We start from the raw sequence: 22,055 nt of genomic DNA, 5'->3' as shown, positions 1-22,055 counted from the left end.
GAGGCATCCTGATCAGATGCCCGAGCCACCTCATCTGACTCCTCTCGATGCGGAGGAGCAGCGGCTCTACTCTGAGCCCCTCCCGGATGACTGAGCTTCTCACCCTATCTTTAAGGGAAAGCCCAGACACCCTGCAGAGGAAACTCATTTCAGCCGCTTGTATTCGCGATCTCGTTCTTTCGGTCACTACCCATAGTTCATGACCATAGGTGAGGGTAGGAACATAGATTGACTGGTAAATTGAGAGCTTCGCCTTGCGGCTCAGCTCCTTTTTCACCACGACAGACCAATGCAGTGCCCGCATTACTGCGGATGCCGCACCGATCCGCCTGTCGATCTCACGCTCCATTCTTCCCTCACTCGTGAACAAGATCCCGAGATACTTGAACTCCTCCACTTGAAGCAGGATCTCGCTACCAACCCTGAGATGGCACTCCACCCTTTTCCGGCTGAGGACCATGGTCTCGGATTTGGAGGTGCTGATTCTCATTCCAGCCGCTTCACACTCGGCTGCGAACCGATCCAGAGAGAGCTGAAGATCACGGCCTGATGAAGCAAACAGGACAACATCATCTGCAAAAAGTAGTGACCCAATCCTGAGCCCACCAAACCGGACCCCCTCAACGCCCTGGCTGCGCCTAGAAATTCTGTCCATAAAAGTTATGAACAGAATCGGTGACAAAGGGCAGCCCTGGCGGAGTCCAACTCTCACTGGAAACGGGTTCGACTTACTGCCGGCAATGCGGACCAAGCTCTGGCACCGATCGTACAGGGACCGAACAGCCCTTATCAGGGGGGCCGGTACCCCATACTCTCGGAGTACCCCCCACAGGATTCCCCGAGGGACACGGTCGAATGCCTTTTCCAAGTCCACAAAACACATGTAGACTGGTTGGGCAAACTCCCATGCACCCTCCAGGACCCTGCTAAGGGTATAGAGCTGGTCCACTGTTCCGCGACCAGGACGAAAACCACACTGTTCCTCCTGAATCCGAGGCTCGACTATCCGACGGACCCTCCTCCTCAGGACCCCTGAATAAACTTTTCCAGGGAGGCTGAGGAGTGTGATCCCTCTGTAGTTGGAACACACCCTCCGGTCCCCCTTCTTAAAGAGGGGGACCACCACCCCAGTCTGCCAATCCAGAGGCACTGTCCCTGATGTCCATGCGATGTTGCAGAGGCGTGTCAACCAAGACAGTCCTACAACATCCAGAGCCTTGAGGAACTCCGGGCGTATCTCATCCACCCCCGGGGCCCTGCCACCAAGGAGTTTTTTGACCACCTCGGTGACCTCAGTCCCAGAGATGGGGGAGCCCACCTCTGAGTCCCCAGGCTCTGCTTCCTCATTGGAAGGCATGTTAATGGGATTGAGGAGGTCTTCGAAGTACTCCCCCCACCGACCCACAACGTCCCGAGTCGAGGTCAGCAGCGCACCATCCCCACCATATACAGTGTTGACACTGCACTGCTTCCCCTTCCTGAGACGCCGGATGGTGGACCAGAATCTCCTCGAAGCCGTCCAAAGGTCGTTCTCCATGGCCTCCCCAAACTCCTCCCACGCCCAAGTTTTTGCCTCAGCAACCACCAAAGCCGCATTCCGCTTGGCCTGCCGGTACCTATCAGCTGCCTCCAGGGTCCCACAGGACAAAAGGGTCCTGTAGGACTCCTTCTTCAGCTTGACGGCATCCTTCACCACCGGTGTCCACCAACGGGTTCGGGGATTGCCGCCACGACAGGCACCAACCACCTTACGGCCACAGCTCCGGTCAGCCGCCTCAACAATAGAGGCACGGAACATGGCCCATTCGGACTCGATGTCCCCCACCTCCCTCGGGACATGGTCGAAGTTCTGCCGGAGGTGGGAGTTGAAGCTACTTCTGACAGGGGGCTCTGCCAGACGTTCCCAGCAGACCCTCACAACACGTTTGGGCCTACCACGCCTGACCGGCATCCTCCCCCACCATCGAAGCCAACTCACCACCAGGTGGTGATCAGTTGACAGCTCCGCCCCTCTCTTCACCCGAGTGTCCAAGACATGTGGCCGCAAGTCAGACGACACGACCACAAAGTCGATCATCGAACTCAGGCCTAGGGTGTCCTGGTGCCAAGTGCACATATGAACACCCCTATGCTTGAACATGGTGTTCGTTATGGACAATCCGTGACGAGCACAGAAGTCCAATAACAAAACACCGCTCGGGTTTAGATCGGGGGGGCCATTCCTCCCAATCACGCCCTTCCAGGTCTCACTGTCATTGCCCACGTGAGCATTGAAGTCTCCCAGCAGAATGAGGGAGTCCCCAGAAGGTATGCCCTCTAGCACCCCCTCCAGGGACTCCAAAAAGGGTGGGTACTCCGAACTGCTGTTCGGTGCATACGCACAAACAACAGTTAGGACCCGTCCCCCCACCCGAAGGCGAAGGGAGGCTACCCTCTCGTCCACCGGGGTAAACCCCAATGTACAGGCTCCAAGTCGGGGGGCAATAAGTATACCCACACCCGCTCGGCGCCTCTCACCGGGGGCAACTCCAGAGTGGTACAGAGTCCAGCCCCTCTCAAGGAGATTGGTTCCAGAGTCCAAGCTGTGCGTCGAGGTGAGTCTGACTATATCTAGCCGGAACCTCTCAACTTCGCACACTAGCTCGGGCTCCTTTTCCTTCAGAGAGGTGACATTCCACGTCCCAAGAGCCAGCTTCTGTAGCCGAGGATCGGACCGTCAAGGTCCCCGCCTTCGGCCACCACCCAACTCACACTGCACCCGACCTCCTTGGCCCCTCCCATAGGTGGTGAGCCCATGGGAAGGGGGACCCACGTTGCCTCTTCGGGCTGTGCCCGGCTGAGCCCCATGGGTGCAGGCCCGGCCACCAGGCGCTCGCCATCGAGCCCCACCTCCAGGCCTGGCTCCAGAGTGGGGCCCCGGTGACCCGCGTCCGGGCAAGGGAAAACGGCGTCCAAAGTTTTCATTCATCATAGAAGGTTTGAACCGCTCTTTGTCTCATCCCTCACCTAGGACCAGTTTGCCTTGGGTGGCCCTACCAGGGGCATAAAGCCCCGGACAACAGAGCTCCTAGGATCATTGGGACACGCAAACCCCTCCACCACGATAAGGTGGCGGTTAAAGGAGGGGCAGACTTCTCTCACCCAGGATATTACACCAGTGTCATTCAACTATAGGGGATATAATCTTACCAATAGAAACCCAGGAGTTGCTTTCCAAAAAGAGGCTCATTTTCACATAAAAATTGCACTTTGACTGAAGGTAAATGTCAGTGAAGCTGGGCGCTGTGGCTCTGGTTTGCAGGTATAAGAAACCTTGATTGCCATTCATAAGAATGGAGGGCAAGGCAACTCTGTCCTATAATGCTAACTTACTAAATCTCCTATCAACCTGAAACTGATAAAAGGTTCTTCATAGCTATGTAAGTAAGTCTGCCTTTCTCTCTGACTTGCTTAAATAACTGCCTATAAAATCTGCCAATACCCACCTAGTTTAATTGCATAAATAACAAAAAAAAAGACACATTCACTAAGTGAGAGTGGACTGGAGAATTGCATTTTTAGGATTCTGTGTAAACTGTTAAACCACTGCATGTAAACATTTATTTAACTATTTAAAGTTTAACCACGTATTCCAGTGTCCAGAGTACATGTAAGCTAAGCAAGTACCACCAAGTTTCGTTAGGTCCATGACATAGATAATGATGTTTATGTTAAAGCAAGTCTATATTCAGTAGGCTATCCAAAGCAAAATCAGATAACAGTAGTTCTTGTGTTTTTCTTACCAAAAGACATGGCAGCGGTTAAAACTGCATGCAGCAAAGGTTTTAAAAAAATTATCAACACTTGGCAGGAGAAGTCATTCCCTCCTGCAATTATTCTTCTGAAGTTATGTTGCCTTTACTTTATTAGAAATGTCAGACTAAAACTAAAATGTATCTGAAACAAGTGGTGATTTATGGACGTATGCCTGAACATAATGGTTCATTATATTGATTAGGAATATACGCTGAAAAGCAAGTGCTTGCACTGCGGTTTCTTTAAGTATGTGCATTTTATGTTGCAATACTTTCCCCAACAATGAGACACCCCAATTGCTGGTTTTTAAGAAATAACATTTATTTTGAACAAAAAGAAAGGGTGTTTTGTAGTTAAATTTTGTTTAATAAATATTTAAGTATCAGCAATTTATTGTATTGAAAGACAATTTTATAATAAGTGTGCTGTATCTTTATTGTAAAAAATAAAAACAAACATTATTAAACATTTTATATTTTTAATTTTTTCATTCAGTTAGTTCAAATACATATATGAATCCAATTACCTTGACTGAAACCGACTTGCAGTACTCTGAGCCACAGATAAAATTTCTTTTTCTTTTAAAAAGTTAAAAGTTATTATTTTCTAGTACGCAGGTAACAAACTGGTCCTGAAGAGCACACTTTATTTCCAGCTGTGTTCTTAATTAATAACCAGTTGCTGCTGGTAATGGAATAGAGTTATTTTTGTATTAATTCTGAATTTCTTAAATTCAGAATCCAGATGATCGGCTAACTTGATCCCACTTTTAACTGCATTTCCTTCATACAGTACCTGTTTCAATAAAATATTTCAAACGAATAAAAGTGAAGGTCTGACTAATTTTGATCCACTGTTCTCCATAAAACATTTGCATGGTACTCGCAGAAAAAGAACATCAAAGGTTTTGTAAATGGGTGATGGAATGAAATCACAAACAAGCCACTGAATTAAATAATCTTCATTAGGAGTGAAAATGGCTTTTAATTCAGAAACTGGTTGCAGTAAAAATGATAGCCGTCAGGAACTGAGTTATAGATCCCAGAGTTAACTGGTGATCTTTTTGCCTATTCTTCACCTATTATTTGTTGTCTGACAGTTAAAGAAAAAACAGTGAGTTGTTCTGAATCCTAAACCAGTTAATCAAAATTAAAAGGTAAAAGAATGATACTCTTAACAACAGTGTTGGAATTGATTAACAATTAATAAAAACTAGTGAAGAAAAAAAAAAACTGCAGCCATTTTAACCCAGCAGGATCTGAGTATGACATCTAGTACAAAAAGCTTCAACATCCACGTCTTGTGAAATCTTAAGTATCGTTAGATGGATGACTTGTATTGTAAGGTTTTTTTTTTTTTTTTTTTTTTTTTTTTTTTTTTCTCTCCCCTTTATAGCTGTTACAGAAGCAGGAGGATATGAAGGACATGATAAACAGTTTATTTAAAGGAGTCTTTGTACACCGTTACAGGTAGGTATTATAGTGGGTGCCAAGATGGACAACTGTCAGTATTCTTAGTAGTCACAGTTCTTATTCGTTATATATCATTTTCTTTTAAATTGCTATATTGTTGAAGGTCAATGCATAAAAATATCATTAGAAGTGTATCAATTTTACTTGTTTTAGAGCCTACCCTAAAATTAGCATAGAATTTGATCTGAATCTCTTCCTGTTAAAAGATGAATCCCCCTACAAGTCCAGACTGTGTAGGTGAGGAAAAAAAATAACTTGGTTTCAAAAACTTAACACACATACTGTATGCTGAAGAGAACTGAATTTGATTAGGGGAATGTGTACAAAAATTTTTAAATAATTCAACTCAAAATTAAAAAAAATAATATATCTAATGTTAAGAGAAGTAATTTTAGAAAGGATCATGGCTCTTTCAGTCTAGTTAGTCTTTTCACAGTTAAATAAACTGGCCCGTTACCCTAAGCCAATGCAGTTCAGTTTATCTGTGTTTTTAAAAAAAATGTTGAACTTTTCATACAGCATCTTTGAAGAATATTTTGACAGCAGTGTAGACCCAAGCAAAGATGTATAATGCCATACAAATTGTGACAGTACAGTCCAGCTCCACTTCTTGAAACCGTATCATCAGTACCGTAACCAAGATGAGCCAGGCAAATGAGGACACACTAAGCAGGAAGATGGTGAAAAAGTACAAACATGCTTTTAATAAAAACCATGTCCAAAACAGTGTGCAAAGTGCAGTGCTTCAATATCCATAATAAATAATCCAATAAAATAAAGGTGTTTATGGTGAATAAAAAGTTACAATAGATAAATCCATTAAAACCAGAGGTTAAAAACAGTTCTTGGATCCTTAATGTTATTTTTAGTACAGGATGGTCCCAGCCCACCTACTTCTACTCGTCTCCCTGGCTCACCAACCACGTTCATCACCTGACCCCCATCTTGGCTGACCCCAAACCACTCCACCCAGACCGTCCAAGGTCGGTGGTACTCCCGTCATCCTTCATGCACCCACAGTTGTATCCCAGATCCTGGGGGACCTCTTCCGCCATACTCACCCCACTCCACACAAATGATCAGTCGGGTAAACCTGTCCCTAGAATGCCAAAACCTACGCTCCTTTGTGGAGCCCCTGATCGTGCTGCCTTTCCTCCCTAGGGGGGATCGTCCTGCCTGAGACTGCTCTTCAGGCTTTTTTTTTTTTTTTTTTTTTAAACCTCTGAAGCCATTTCTCTTCTGACAAATTTCTTCCTTCCTTCCTGATCTGTGCAAGCTCTTTTTAAAACTATTAGCCAATTGGGTGCAGGTATGAGGAGCCACTACCTCCACGGCAGCTTGGAGGCTCCTGATTGATCTGCTTGCCTCTGCCAACTGTGGAGCGAAAAAGCATTTGCACATTCTCACACCTGCCTAGAGCCTGCACCTACACTGGGCATAACTATTAAAAATTGGCACCACATCACGGATCACACTTCACACAAATAATGTGGGCAGTGTTGATTTTTATTCTTCTACCACAGCTGGTTTATTTATGTATTTATTTTTTTAAATAAGTAATTACTATCATGTTTTAAACCAGAGTAATTAAATTCAAGTTGCACCATCTAACCTGGTGCTAAGACTTAATATGAGAAAAACAGTGTTGTCATGGCAAGGCTAAGGAATAAAGAACTTGTTTATGGTTCACTAGATGTAGACAAATAGATATTTATGGCTTTAATACCAGGCCTACTGTATTATGATGCTCAACACACTAAAAGGTTAACTCCTATAAATTTTTGATTTGACGTTTACTCTGCAGTCAAGAAAATGCACATTGCTAATGCTTAGTAATTGTCATATAATACTGTGTTCATAATATACATATAAAAATGACTGAGTAAGTTAATGTGATTAACTAAAGCATACATCTTTAAATAATCTAAGCTTGATGTGAATTTATTATAGTTTGCTAATCTTCCTTACCTGGGTACCATGCCCTATCTTAATAGCAGTATGTAATTCCTACCATTGTATTTACTGATTATTGTGGAGGTTAATGCATTATAATTAGTTTACTTGTTTGACTCTGTATTGGTTAGAGTCATAATTGTGGTTTTATGGAGAAAACCTAGTTAACCATTATTAAATAAGAAATTGTACATTAGCACAGTGACCCACCCAGTGTTTTATGTCACTCTGTCCAATGAATTAACACAATGATAAGTGTAGACAATTTGATAACCTGAAAACTGCATCTTTAGCAAAAATCTAACTGCTTAATCACATGGATAATTAAGTATATACTATTCAGATTTTATGGTATTGCATAATTTTCATAAATCACCTGATTTTGTAAGAGCTGTGTAATTTGCATATTTCAGATAATTTTGTGTTTAGTAATTGAGTAGTTTTATGAGAGAACTCTCGTACATTTGTCCTTCACATCTAACCCTTACTCACTAATTTGTAAGAACTAAAGTGAGATAATGTTGATTTTGCAAGCATCTTGACATAATAATACTAAAGATAAACTATTAAATTAATATCCTTATTCAGAGGAAACATGATTTATGTTGACATAAAATAGTAAAAGTTTAACATTTTGCGTGAAGGTTTTCTATGTCAAGTACTAGAAAAGCCTGGGTAAAGGAAAGGTGTCCTTTTATTGGTCAAACCTGTTATGAAAAGGTTTGTCTAAATTTTGATCTTTCTGTCATGTTTAATATTAATGTGGACAGTGGGATATATATGGATAAATAATATTTCTTGATGATTGATGCTATTTTTGTGTAATATTTTGATATTTTAAATGTTCCCTGCAGAGACTCTATTCCAGCAATCCGAGCTTTGTGCATGCAGGAGATTGGAGTATGGATGAAGCTGGATAGTGATGGCTTTCTTACGGATGGCCATCTTAAGTATCTAGGTTGGTGCCTGAATGACAAGGTAGCTATGAAATCTAAAAAGCATCATCACTTTTTTTTTTTTCTCTCTCTCTCCCATTTTTGAGGAAATCAAATAACATTATGGCCTAATCCCCCTTGTTCAACTTTCTAAAGTTAACTACTCCTATAATGCACTGGTTGTCCTGGGGCCCTCTGTGGCTATAAGTTTTTATCACAAACCACCATTTAACAGAACAAATAAAAAGTTGTTTTTTCTCCCTGTATTAACTGCAATTCCAAATAATTGAAGCAGAATCATTAGCACAGTGTCTGTTTTCTTGTTTTCAAAAACGGAATAAAAGTTAGTAATTCAAAATAGTTTTAATATGAAAATTACCATACATTGGTTAAGTCTGATCCTCTAACTGCCTCTGAATATCACATTTCTCTTTGCTAAAGTAATGCAGTTTGTTTTTTACAGGGTTGTATTTTTTAAGTTCAGGTTTAACAAGCTCTTGACTAGCGTTACATTGCACTGCTAAATATAAAAATGTTTAATGATATATACTCTTAATGTATCCAGAGTCACAAATGAACAAAACTTAGAATGGTTAAAATAATCATGTTTCAGTCTTTTTAGTAATTTGCTTTATACCCTTATGTATATTTGAGCCATAAACACCAGAATATACATTCTTTTTTTAAGAAAGTGTATGTTAATATTTGAATAGCGATGGTACTCCCTACCTTGTCATAGTTGTTAAAACAATGTTCTTATAATTGTGAAGGTTGTGATGCTTTTTGTCAATTTGAACTCCTTCCTCTTTGTAGGTTTTTAAGTATTTTTTAAAGTGTCCTTGGTTTGAGAAAGGTGCTGTACAAATACACATTATTATCAATCCATCACTGCTATAGTCCATGCTGAAGTTTTTTTTTTCCCAGTGCTGGATGAAGTTAATGTTTTCAAGCTTTTTCCTCCGTAAAATAATGTTAAACATGAAACATTTTTTACTTTGTGATCCTGGAAACAGTTTCCAGACTTGTGGTGGAACATTTGAAAAGTACCATATTTGTCTGAAAATTTTTCCATCCATCCATTATCCAACCCACTATATCCTAACTACAGGGTCAAGGGGGTCTGCTGGAGCCAGTCCCAGGCAACACAGGGCGCAAGGCAGGAAACAAACCTCAGGCAGGGCGCCAGCCCACCGCAGGGCACGCACACACACACCCACACACCAAGCACACACTAGGGACAATTTAGAATCGCCAGTGCACCTAACCTGCATGTCTTTGGACTGTGGGAGGAAACCAGAGTACCCGGAGGAAACCCACGCAGACACGAGGAGAACATCAAACTCCACACAGGGAGGACCCGGGAAGTGAACCCAGGTCTCCTAACTGGGAGGCAGCAGCGCTACCCACTGCGCCACCGTGCCGCCCCTGAAATTTAAAAAAAATTTTTTATTTTATTTTAAATTGTGATGCAGTGTTTCTGTGCGATCTTGCATCTAAGAGAATGTAGAAGCTGGTAAGAAGTCGACAATTAGTAATAGGAAATAACCAAAAATGCGCAGTATATCTGAACTGAACTCCAGTTTAGTAATGGGTTATATGGTAATGGACTATATTTGCTAAAATTAGCACAAACCTGATGACAAATTATAGAAAATCAGTGCTGGCATACTATCACAATATGTTTATAAAACATTTTCAAATGCAAAAACAGCAATTCATATAATATCAGTCGTATATTAAATGCAGTGTTTAACAATATGTAAATGATGCATTTATTTTTACTGAACCTTTACACCTTTACAAAATTATTGCACTCTACAATAAAATGTCCTTTAATACTAATTCTTATTTCTAATAGCTAAATAACTTTGGACTTTTTCTCACTAATGAACTCCCAATTTTAAAATATTTAAGTTTACTATAGTTTCTGATCAGAATTACGTTAATATAATTATATTTGGAGAGATGTAGTTGGATATTTAAGCTGGCAAGTGCCAGTAGATCAGGACAGAAACTATCATCTGAGGGAGTCATTTTCAGGATTGAGTTAAAAATAAATTACATATTTATTATGCAAATTGGGTATTCGTTACTTTTAAATTGTCCTCCAAAATTTACTTCTCGCACTGGGCCATGATAGAGTTGATTATTTATATAACCTGCACTTTGCGATGTGAGAGGAACATCCCAATATTGGGAGAGCGTACAAACCAATACACAAAATATGAAAAGCACCTGCTCTCATCATCGTCATCATCATCATGTGTCATTTGCCGTGAAAAAACTTTACTCCTTGTAGACTACTTTCTTTGAAATTGGATATGCTCATTCTTCAAAGTAATTTGTTGGAAAAGTTGAATTTTATGATATCTCAAATAGAGCACACTGCACAAATTTATGAAATTTGAAAAACTAATTTTATAAGGAATTGGCACATTTTCTGCCTTAAAACAGAGAAACATTATATGTGACTTCAATTACTGGTTAATTTACTGTTTCAGATTAGCATTGACAGAGGTTATTATGTCCTGTGTGTCTCATATATTTTCCTCTTTTTCACATCCAGTTGCCGCTCCTGATGGCAAAGCAGATAATCAGTATGATTTATTGAAACACATACTCACACATGTGTAAATGAAAACCTGTTGCAACAGCAATTTGCACAAACCTCTTTAAAAAAGTCTCATGTTTGTTGATTGAAGTTGTACCAGGTAAATTAAATGATCTTCCTAATCTCATAAAGTGCAAAGGAAGAAAACAAAGGAGCTCCCTAAGTGCTACTTTTAATGATTCAGTGTTTTACTGACATCATTTATCAGCAAAGCACATTATGACATGCTATCAATCAAGACCATTACAACCAGCGATTTTACCTTGAGCTCAACAGATTTTTACCTCCCCATTGGGTGGTATTTTAAAAGGGAACAGTCACATTTTTTTTTTTTTTTTTAACATGAATGGCATAGTTCATACCCCTGACACTTTCACATCGCCAAAACAATCTTTTCTGGCTATTTATAAGAAAATGGGTGCATTGTAGGGAATCCATTCCTGGACAGGTTTATCCATTCCTGGGAATTTGGGAATCCTGCATTTCATTCCTGGGAATCCATGGGCATCTCACATGAACAGTTTTAGAACGACCGACACTTATTTTTAATAAAGCTACTGCAATTAGTTGACACAAATAAAAGACTAACCTTATCTACAAGCAGTTCATGCTGTCATACAAGTACATTTATCTTTAGTTGCGGTAATAAGAGCGTAGAAAGCACAACGTCCTGACAGGTGGCGCAGTGGTAGTATGCCAGCCACTGAGAAAGCACTCTCTGCCTCCACTGAAGTAGGCGGCGCGATCATCAGATACTGATACACTCGTTCTAAACAACGACCATGCTTGCTGTTGCTCTGAAACACCGCCAGTTTCTTGGCACACATAATGCGGATGCAACAGACTGACGCATTGCAATTTCAAGTTGCTGTTCAAAGCTGTTGTCTGATGAAGTGCAAGCTGCAGCAATGGCGCCACCTTAATTATTTTCAACTATAACTGTTATTTCTTGATCGATTTTTACATGCTATATATGCGAGCTTGTCCGTTCCCGTTTTCCTGGGAATTACAGCAGTTTCATTCCCGGGAATGCGGGAATGAAAAATGTCCGGGAATCCCTAGTGCATTGTTTCATGCTGTGATTTATTTTTTTTAAAATTTTTTTTTCTCTTTCCCCAAGGCACTCACATAAAGAGTACTTTTAGTTATTGAAACACAAACAAATATGACCATTCCTCTTTAAGAAATATGAATTACAGTTTACCATAAACTGTCTACAGCCCTCAACTAACAATGTAAAAAAATGCAATTTGTATTATCAATTGAGTTCAAATGTGCTATCTATAAAAGTTATTTTAGCCATCACAAGCTTATTTGGCCTCCATTGTTTTGTGATTGACATTGTAAAATGCATTTAAAATGTAAGACATTTTGCATATGATAGGTGACATATTCAGGCCATCAAGCCCATTCTAGTGCCAAGGTGCTCCACTATCTCATCCAAAATTTTCTTAATGGTTGTCAAGGTTTCTGCTTCAACTACATGGCTTGGTAGTTTGTTCCAGAGTCCCACAGCTCTTTGTGTAAAGAAGTGCTTTGTGGCTTCAGTTTTAAATGCACTTCCTCTTAATTTCCACTGATGTCCTCAAGTATGTGATTTTCCCCCCCAAGCCGTGGGAATGTTGCTGGATCTAATTTATCAATGTCTTTGAGGATTTTAAATACCTGCATTAGGTCCCCACAGTCTCTTCTGCTTGGGACTAAACAATTTAATTCTCCTTAAGTCCTGGGATTGATTCACTTGGTTGCTCTCCTCTGCATAGCTTCAATAGCTGCTACAGTATGTCGCTCTTACACCATGGTGAGCAGAACTGCACAGTAGTCCAGATGTGATATTACTAGTGCATCATATAGTTTGAGCCTAACGTCCCTTGACTTAAATTCAACAGTTTTTATGATACAACCTTTATTTTTGATATTTGGTATGCATTTTATTTGCCTTTTTAATTGTTTCTGTGCATTGCTTAGTAGATTATAATGTTGAGTCAACAAATAGCCTTAAAATCCTTTACGGAGGTTACTTCCTATATGACAATGTCTCCCATCTTGTATTTAGAATTGATGTTCGTTTTGTCCACGTGTATACGTTGTCCACTTTTCTATATTCAACTGCATTTTACAGGTGTCTGCCCAGTTCTGAAGGGTATTCACGTCTTTTAATAATTGTTTTGCTTCCTCCTCAGTGTCTGCCATCCTTCCAATTTTAGTGTCGTCTGCAAATATGACAACATATACTGTATTTTATGTACAGTACTCTACTAATACAGTACATGTAAATTCGTTCTATTATCACTGTTATTTTTGGATATGAACCATTGATACAAACATATATAATAAAGAGGATATGTCTCTCTGATGAAAAAATAAGGAAAAATGATACATTTCCATTTTCAAAAGAGATTAAGTTCCCAAATAACTCTGAATATTACCCTATACTTTATACTGTACTGTATTTTCTAAAAATCAATTAACACCAATTGTTTTTGGAAACAGAGCAGAATTGAAACTTGAGGTTTCACTGCATGACAAAAAAAGAAAAGTTTTACTTAATAGGTTTTATTTTATTTTTTGTATTTTATTGTATTTTTTAAAATCAAATAACACTCCGTACACATAACTCGAGTTTTACAAAAAGAAAAAGGTTTGAAACATATCCACCCCCACCCCTGAGAAACAGAGCTAGGCCAGCAGTGTAAAACTTCGCTAGTAAAGACAAATGAATCGGTAAAATAAATTATTAGAGATAAATGGAGTAAAAAGGGAGAGAACCTGCTTCCTCAATTTAAATGCTTATTCTAAAATGTTATTGATTAGATCATCTAAGTGCAAATTTGATTTTTTCCAGTTTCAAATCGTATATAACATCGGTTACCCACTGACAGAATAGGTGAGTTAGGATTCTTCCAATTGAGCAAGATAAGTCTACATGCCAATAGTGTAGTAAAGGCAATTACAGTTTGTTTGTTCTTTTCCACTTTAAGCCCGTCTGGAAGTACACCAAACAGAGGTGTTAGTGGAATAGGAGGGATTGTGACATCTAAGCTGTCTGAAAGGCATTTAAAGATTTTGGTTCAAAATGATGTTAATTTGGTACAGGCCCAAAACATGTGACCCACTGAGGCCGGAGATTGATTGCAGCATTCGCAGGTTAGATCTTGCCCTGGAAACATTTTGGACTATTTTAAATGAGAGAGATGTTCTCAATATACAGTATAATTTTAAGTTGAATAATTCTATGCTTTGCGTATATGGAGCTTGAGTGAATTCTGTGCATTGCTACTTTCCACTCTTTTTCTGAAATATTAAGAGATCCTTTTACCACTTTTCTCTTGGATCTTTGAAAGGGAGGGACTGTAAAATAGTTTTATATACAGTAATCCCTCGCTACTTTGCGGTTCACTTTTCGCGGATTCACGACTTCGCGGATTTTATATGTAAGCATATCTAAATATATAACGCGGATTTTTCTCTGCTTCGCGGGTTTCTGCAGACAATAGGTCTTTTTACTTCTGGTACTTGCTTCCTAAGTTGGTTTGCCCAGTTGATTTCATACAAGAGATGCTATTGGCGGATGGCTGAGAAGCTACCCAATCAGAGCACGCAGTTAAGTTCCTGTGTGCTGCTGATTGGCTCAGCGACGGAGCGCTGCATTAACCAGGAAGTCTCATCTCACTCATTCAGCATTAACGTGCTATTGCTTCAGGGGCCGTGTCCAAGCGCCAACAGAAGATGCAAATGATTGCAGAAAAGGTAAAAGTTTTGGATATGTTGAAGGAAGGGAACAGCTACACCGCTGCAGGACACCATTACAGCATCAATGAGTCCACGATGCTTTTTATTTAAAAAGGAGGAAAAGCATATAAGATCTACGGCCGCAGTGTCCTTTAACCAGAGTTGCAAGTGGACGTGATAAGGCAGTAGTCTGGATGGAATCTGCTTTAGGAATCTTTGCAACAAGGTCGACGACTTCATGACCACCTACAAGCTGCTACGTGTACTTCGCTATACAGTAAGTGTAAACTTATCTACCGATTTCATATTGCTTAGCAGTTGTCCCTGTTATTAATAGAGTAAAGGGTGGGTTGTAAACAATACAGGGAGGGTTTAAAAACGTCCAAATACACGTTAAATAATTAAATAAATATGGTGTCCCTACTTCGCGGAAATTCAGTTATCGCGGTCGGCCTTGGAACCCATCTCCCGCGATAAGTGAGGGATTACTGTATTGCAGAAATGCTGTCTGAGTCCTCAAGACTGAGCAATATTTTCTTCTGGTATAGAGGTAGGTGGGAGATGAGAAAAATTGGGCAGGTTCTGTTTAACAAAGTTTCGAATTTGAAGGCAGTGAAAGAAATGTATTGCTGGTAAGTTTAAATTTGAAGTGAAATTGATCGTAGGATGCAAAAATGTTGTCTATTTACAGATCTCTAAGTGATTTAATCCCGAATGTTTTCCAGACATTAAAAACTAAGTATGTTTGAAAGGGTGGGAAAAGGTGGTTCTCGTGCAGAGGTGCCACAGACAAAAGCTTCTCTATCTTAAAATACTTCCTACATTGGTTTCATATTCTTATTGAGTGAAGCACAATTGGGTTGTTAGTATATTGGTGATAACTTGTATTTATAGGGGTACAAAGCAGGGAATATAAAGAAGTGCTGCAGGATTTTATATCTATTGCGGACCAAGCCTGTGTATTTTCGTCTATTTCTGTCCATGTCCAGGTTTTTAGTGTTTGTTTGCTACCCAGTAATAAAATTGAAAGTTAGGTAGAGCCATTCCACCTTCCACCTTAGGTCTCTGTAGGGTCGCCCTTTGGTTATGTGGATGTTTTGACTTCCAAATAAATGAGGTTATGGTTGAGTCTAATTTCTTAAAAAAAAAAATTATCTATTGATGTATATTGTAATGTTTTGAAATAAAAAAAGAATCTTTGGATGGATATTCATCTTAACAATGTTAATTCTTCTAGCTAAAGTGAGATGAAGGGTTGACCATCTATGCAAGTCTTGCTTAATTTTTTCCATACGGAAGGCAAAATTTTGTTGATAAAGAACTTTATATTGTGATGTTTACCCCTAGGTGTTTAAACTGATCTGCGATGATAAAAGGGAAGGTATCCAATCTAATATTGTATGCTTGAGAATATATGGGGAGAGCACACTATTATTCAAATTGATTCTGATACCATAATACAAACTGAAAGCTTCTGGATTGGTATACAGTAACTTGATCCATGCACAAATGTTCGGGCCAAACCCAAGTTTCTCCAATGTAGTGAAATGGTAGTTCCATTCAACCATGTCAAATACTTTATTTGCATCCAATGATAATGATATCTCTGGGGTGTTTGACTTTGTTGGTGAATATATTACATTAAACAGGCATTGAAGATTGGAAGTTAAGTGTTTGGCTTTAATAAATCTAGTTTGGTCTTATGATATTACTGAAGCCAGCACTTTCTCCATCCTCCTAGCTAGGACTTTGGAAAGTATCTTAACATCGTTATTCAGAAGTGAGATTGGTCTGTACGATGCACATTTTAATAAGTGCTTAATTTGTTCAGGAAAGACAGTAATTAATGCTTAGCGAAACATTTGAGGTAGAATTTTATTTTCTCTAGCTTCTGTAAATGTTGCTAATAGAAAGGGAGCTATCTGAGTTGAGAATCTATAATAATAAAAGGCAAAGCCCTCACTGACTGACTGACTGACTGACTGACTCACTCACTCACTCACTCACTCACTCACTCACTCACTCATCACTAATTCTCCAACTTCCCGTGTAGGTGGAAGGCTGAAATTTGGCAGGCTCATTCCTTACAGCTTACTTACAAAAGTTAGGCAGTTTTCATTTCAAATTATACGCGTAATGGTCATAACTGGAACCTCTTTTTTGTCCATATACTGTAATGGTAGGCAGCAAGATGGCCGTAGGAGACTGAGTTGCGTGTCGCGTCATCACGCCTCCCACGTAATCACGTGAACTGACTGTGAACTCAGTACATAGAAAAGAAGGAGGAGCCCCAAAGAGCGCAGAAGAAAACATTCATTACACAATTGACAAGGCAGCGAAACAATAAGAAGCGAGTGAGTGACGCATACAAGCATCTTCATAAGACACGAGGTATAAAAAAGCACGGTGTAAACCGTAAGTCTAAATTAACTTTATAGAAACGCTCCCGCTGCCGTTTGCAATACCATATTCGCGAGATGCAAGTTTAATGAGAAGACACGAGGTATAAAAAAGCACGGTGTAAAGCGTAAGTCTAAATTAACTTTATAGAAACGCTCCCGCTGCCGTTTGCAATACCATATTCGCGAGATACAAGTTTAATGAGAAGACACGAGGTATAAAAAAAGCACGGTGTAAACCGTAACCTTAACTTTATACAAACGCTCCCGCTGCCGTTTGCAAGGCCATATTCGCGAGATACAAGTTTAATGAGAAGACACGAGGTATAAACGAGAGTTTGCATCACTTTGTAACAGAGTTAAAATTGCTGTAGCGAGAAACTTTTAACTGCCGGGTCTTAGCTAACATTAAATAAACCCGTGCACATCGCAACATCACACAAGAGAGTGGCTCACGTGAAGTGACTGAACACAGCAGGAGTGATCACTTACATGAATGAAACCTGTTCAAAAAACACATTACACAATTGATAAGGTAGGAAAACAATATAAAACAAGGCACGGTATAAACCGTAACTTTAAGTTTATAGAAACGCTGCCGTTTGCAATACCATATTCGCCCCTGCGAAGCGCGGTGATTTTGCTATATATATTAAACTATTTCAACCATTGTATGATCTGCTTCTCGCAACTGAAAGAGGGCACCGTGGCAGAAGTTAGCCGACTTGCTCAACAACCACAAGCGTTACCTGGTAGGTAACCACCCATACAATCAGATTGTGAATCAGACTACGAATGCCTGCAATGTAATTACCCCGATCTACATGCTGTCAAATGAACGAACCTCACGCCGTGGCACAACGTTAGGGGGCTTCGCCTCTACGTCCGAGGATCGATTCCCGTAAGGTAGTGCAGTGACTGTGTACTCCTGATGAGCCCACAATTACGGCGAAACACGTGTCGCATACTATGCATCTTCAAAGCACGGTGTAAACAGTAAGTTTAAATTGAGTTTATAGAAACGCTCCCCGCTGCCGTTTGCAATACCATATTAGATGACTTTGTAACAAAGTTAAAATTGCTGGAGCGATACATTTTTAACTGCCGGGTCATGTCGCGTGTTCTTGGGTAGGTACACCAAAAAATGTATACATTTATGCATGTAATGGGCAAACAAAAAAATGTACTATACCCGAAAGCACTACAGTAGTACTCAATGTATCTTTACTTCTTAAATGTTAATGTTTTACTGTTTAATAATTTATACGCTTCTTATATGTTATTCAGATTCTTTTATCAAAATACCAGTAACAGCGCACTGCACGATAACGTGGAGTGAATACAGTTGACATGACCATTCATAGTATTTATCCTCTTTCTCTGTACGTTTACCATTCGTTTGCTCAGAGGTTGATGCGCTTGCTGCTTAATGAGCAGCTCTTGACCCTAGCGTCCCGCTGCTTCTCTTCTTTCGTCGGCATCTTTTCCCGTTAAAACTGATTTTTTTTAAAACTTAGTATGTTTTCTTTAATTTTTCAGTTAAGCTGGCACTTAAGTCTTCAATCTGCCTCAAGAATGATTACCGAAGGTGGTAGACAATGAAAACGTCAGCCGTACGCATCCGCCACGCACGCACTGGTGCGCGCAGCTGTGACTTGATTCTACAATAAAATAAAATAAACATAAAAAGAGTAATAACTTGCAGCACCGCTATTCAATTACACTTGCCTAACGCCTCTCCTAAGGGGAAATACTGTGGGATCTGGGCATCCGTCAAAGCAGCAATCACAAGCCCGATTAGAAAGCGGGAAGCTGTGATTTGTCGTCTCCCTCCCATGTAACATCACAGCCCGTGTTGCAACGCACTATGTATGTATATGTATATATGTGTATGTGTGTGTATATGTATGTGTGTGTATATATATATATATATATATATATATATATATATATATATATAATGTGTTCATATGTGTGGGAAAGCGAATAGTAGACGTGACGTAGTATCTGTGTACCAAATTTCAAGTCAATAGGTGAAACGGTTTGCGAGCTACAGCTGATTTAAAATCCTGGACAGACAAACGAATAGCCACGGTAGTGTTTTATAGAAGAACATTTTAATGTTTAATAATTTATATTTATATGCAATGTGCTTCTTATATATTACTTCATATTCTCAAATGATAATGATCTTAATGTTGTTTATATTGATTTCTATGTTATTGTAAGTGCTCTTTATTTGTGGAAAAATAAATTTGGCAATTATACTTATTTTATACATACATTTTATTTTTTTCTCTTGCACTCAGTGAGCGAATCCACTGGGTAATCAGCTATATATATATATATATATATATATATATATATATATATATATATATAATCTATACTAATAAAAGGCAAAGCCCTCACTCACTCACTGACTGACTCACTCATCACTAATTCTCCAACTTCCCGTGTAGGTGGAAGGCTGAAATTTGGCAGGCTCATTCCTTACAGCTTACTTACAAAAGTTAGGCAGGTTTCATTTCGAAATTCTACGCGTAATGGTCATAACTGGAACATATTTTTTGTCCATACACTGTAATGGAGGAGGCGGAGTCACGTATCGCGTCATCACGCCTCCTACGTAATCACGTGAACTAAAAACAAGGAAGAGATTTACAGCACGAGTCACACGCGGGAACGAAGGTAAATGACGTTAATTTTTGACTGTCTTTTAATACTGTGTAAGCATACATATTAACACATGTGCAATTAAACGTGTGCATTTATGGGGTGATTTCTCAGGCTTGAAAGCTCACCTTTTATCAAACGCGGGAACAAAGGTAACTGACGTTGTTCACTGTCTTTTAATACTGTGTAACCATACATATTAACACATGTGCAATTAAACGTCTGCATTTACGGGGTGATTTCTCAGGCTTAAAAGCTCGCCTTTTACTAAAAAGGTAAATGCAAAACTATTTTCAATCAGTTTATTGAAACGCTACCGTTAAGGATTGCAATAACATATTCGCGAGATAAAAGAACGAAGTAGGGGGAAATGGAGGAAGAGCCGCAATCAGCGAAGACCAAAAAATTAAACAATTGAGAAAGGAGCGAGTGAAGCATACAAGCATGTTCATAAGGGAAACAAAGCACGGTGTAAAACGTAAGTTTAAATTAAGTTTATAGAAATGCTCCCGCTGCGGATTGCAATAACATATTCGCGAGATAAAAGTTTAATGAGAAGACACGAGGTATAAACGAACCACACGCCGTGGCGCAACGTTAGGGGCAACAGTTTCAACCATTCTATGATCTGCTTCTCGCAACTGAAAGACGGCACATGGCAGATGTTAGCCAACTTGCTGACCGCAACGTTAGGGGCTTCAACTATGGCGCTGACGCCACATCTCAGTGCCAACACTTTGCAGACTCTACTTAAAAGACACGCCCTCCTCACTGGACAGTTAAAAAGACCAATCAAACTAACGATGACATCAAGTATTACCCAATCAAAAGTAGGAAAGGAGGCATCTTCATAAAATGCGTGTGGGATGATTTGCATGACACGCTGCTTTAAAAAAAAAAATTATAAAAAAAATACGGGATAAATCCCGTCCAGTATTGATTCAAAACGGGACGCGCAATTTCATTCTCAAACGCGGCACGATTCCGTATTTTAAAGGACGGGTGGCAACCCTACAGTGCCAGGTAACCACCCATACAATCAGATTGTGATTCAGACTAGGAATGCAATGAATGTAATTACCCTGATCTACATACAAGGCGAAAGTCTTGCAACATTCAAAGATGATGGTTTGGGATAATTAGTACTTATTAAGTACAACATTGAACATAAAAGAGCTTATGAAGCCTTGAACCGAAAAAAGCAAGATCTCAGAGATCGTAAAAAAAAAAAAAGGAGGTAATGTCGTTTACTCGCTGTAGATTTTAGTCAAACATTACCAGTTATTCCACGAGGGAGACCAGCAGATGAACTCAACGCGTGTTTAAAATCCATGCTTCTCCCACGGTCGGTTATATGTCGCATGTTCTCGGGTAGGTACACCAAAAAATGTATACATTTAAGCATGTAATGGGCAAAGAAAAAATTAGGTATACCCGAAGGCACTGCAGTAGTACTCAATGTAACTTTACTTCTTAAATGTCAATGTTTTACTGTTTAATAATTTATACGCTTCTTATATATTGTTCAAATTCTTTTATCAAAATACCAGTGACAGCGCAATGCACGATAACATGGAGTGAATACACCATACGCATCTGCCCACGGCCGCCCTGGTGTGCGCAGATAGGAGTTGATTCTAAAATAAAATAAACATAAGAGTAATACAATCATCACCCATAAAGCGGATAGCGGACGTGACGTATTATATGTGTACCACATTTCAAGTCAATAGGTGAAACGGTTTGCAAGCTACAAGTGATTTAAAATCCTGGACAGACCAACGAAAAGCCACGGTAGCAAATTATAGAAGATGATTTTACTGTTTAATAATTTATATTTATATGAAATGTGCTTCTTATATATTACTTCATATTCTCATATGATAATGATGTTAATGTTGTTTATATTGATTTCTATGTTATTGTAAGTGCATTTATGTGTGTATATGTATGTATGTATGTATGTGTGTGTGTGTGTGTGTGTGTATATATATATATATATATGTGTATATGTATATATAAAAAATATATGTGTATATGTATATATAAAAAATATATGTGTATATGTATATATAATATATCTGTATATGTGTGTATATGTATATATATATATGACAGCAACACTCATAACAATGACAACACAATTACATTGACAATCATGTTACGTTATTTTTAAAATGTTTCCTTTACTTTTTCATAACCTCTTTAACACACTACTTCTCCGCTGCGAAGCGCGGGTATTTTGCTAGTTTCTTATAAAATTCGGCAAGGTAGCCATCGGGGTCAACTGCTTCCCACTCTGCAGTGAGTTTATAGTATCGAGTAATTCTGATTGTGCCAGAGGTTTATACAGTTCCTCTGCCCTAAGAGTATCTTTTTTTGGTAGCTGTAATGCGTCCAGAAATGCCTTAGATTGTGTTTTGTCTTTAATTTCAGAAGAGTATAAGGATTTATAGTAGTCTCTAAATGTGTGCGTTATATT

At 39.4% G+C, this 22,055-nt stretch overlaps 1 protein-coding gene across 1 annotated transcript in view; it reads left to right on the top strand.

Annotated features, from left to right (window-relative positions):
* Positions 1 to 22,055, top strand: part of LOC114648777 (cohesin subunit SA-2-like) — a 152,512-nt gene that overhangs the window by 48,687 nt on the left and 81,770 nt on the right. Inside the window, exons 9-10 of the mRNA XM_051924767.1 lie at positions 5,191 to 5,264; positions 8,075 to 8,198. Of these exons, the coding sequence (XP_051780727.1) occupies positions 5,191 to 5,264; positions 8,075 to 8,198 (198 nt within the window). The remainder of the gene's footprint in view (positions 1 to 5,190; positions 5,265 to 8,074; positions 8,199 to 22,055) is intronic.

The sequence above is a fragment of the Erpetoichthys calabaricus genome, chromosome 3 (genome assembly GCF_900747795.2).
Source record: "Erpetoichthys calabaricus chromosome 3, fErpCal1.3, whole genome shotgun sequence".
Classification (NCBI taxonomy): domain Eukaryota; kingdom Metazoa; phylum Chordata; class Cladistia; order Polypteriformes; family Polypteridae; genus Erpetoichthys; species Erpetoichthys calabaricus.
Note: the sequence above shows the minus strand (reverse complement) of the source record. Positions and strands in the feature narration are given on the sequence as shown.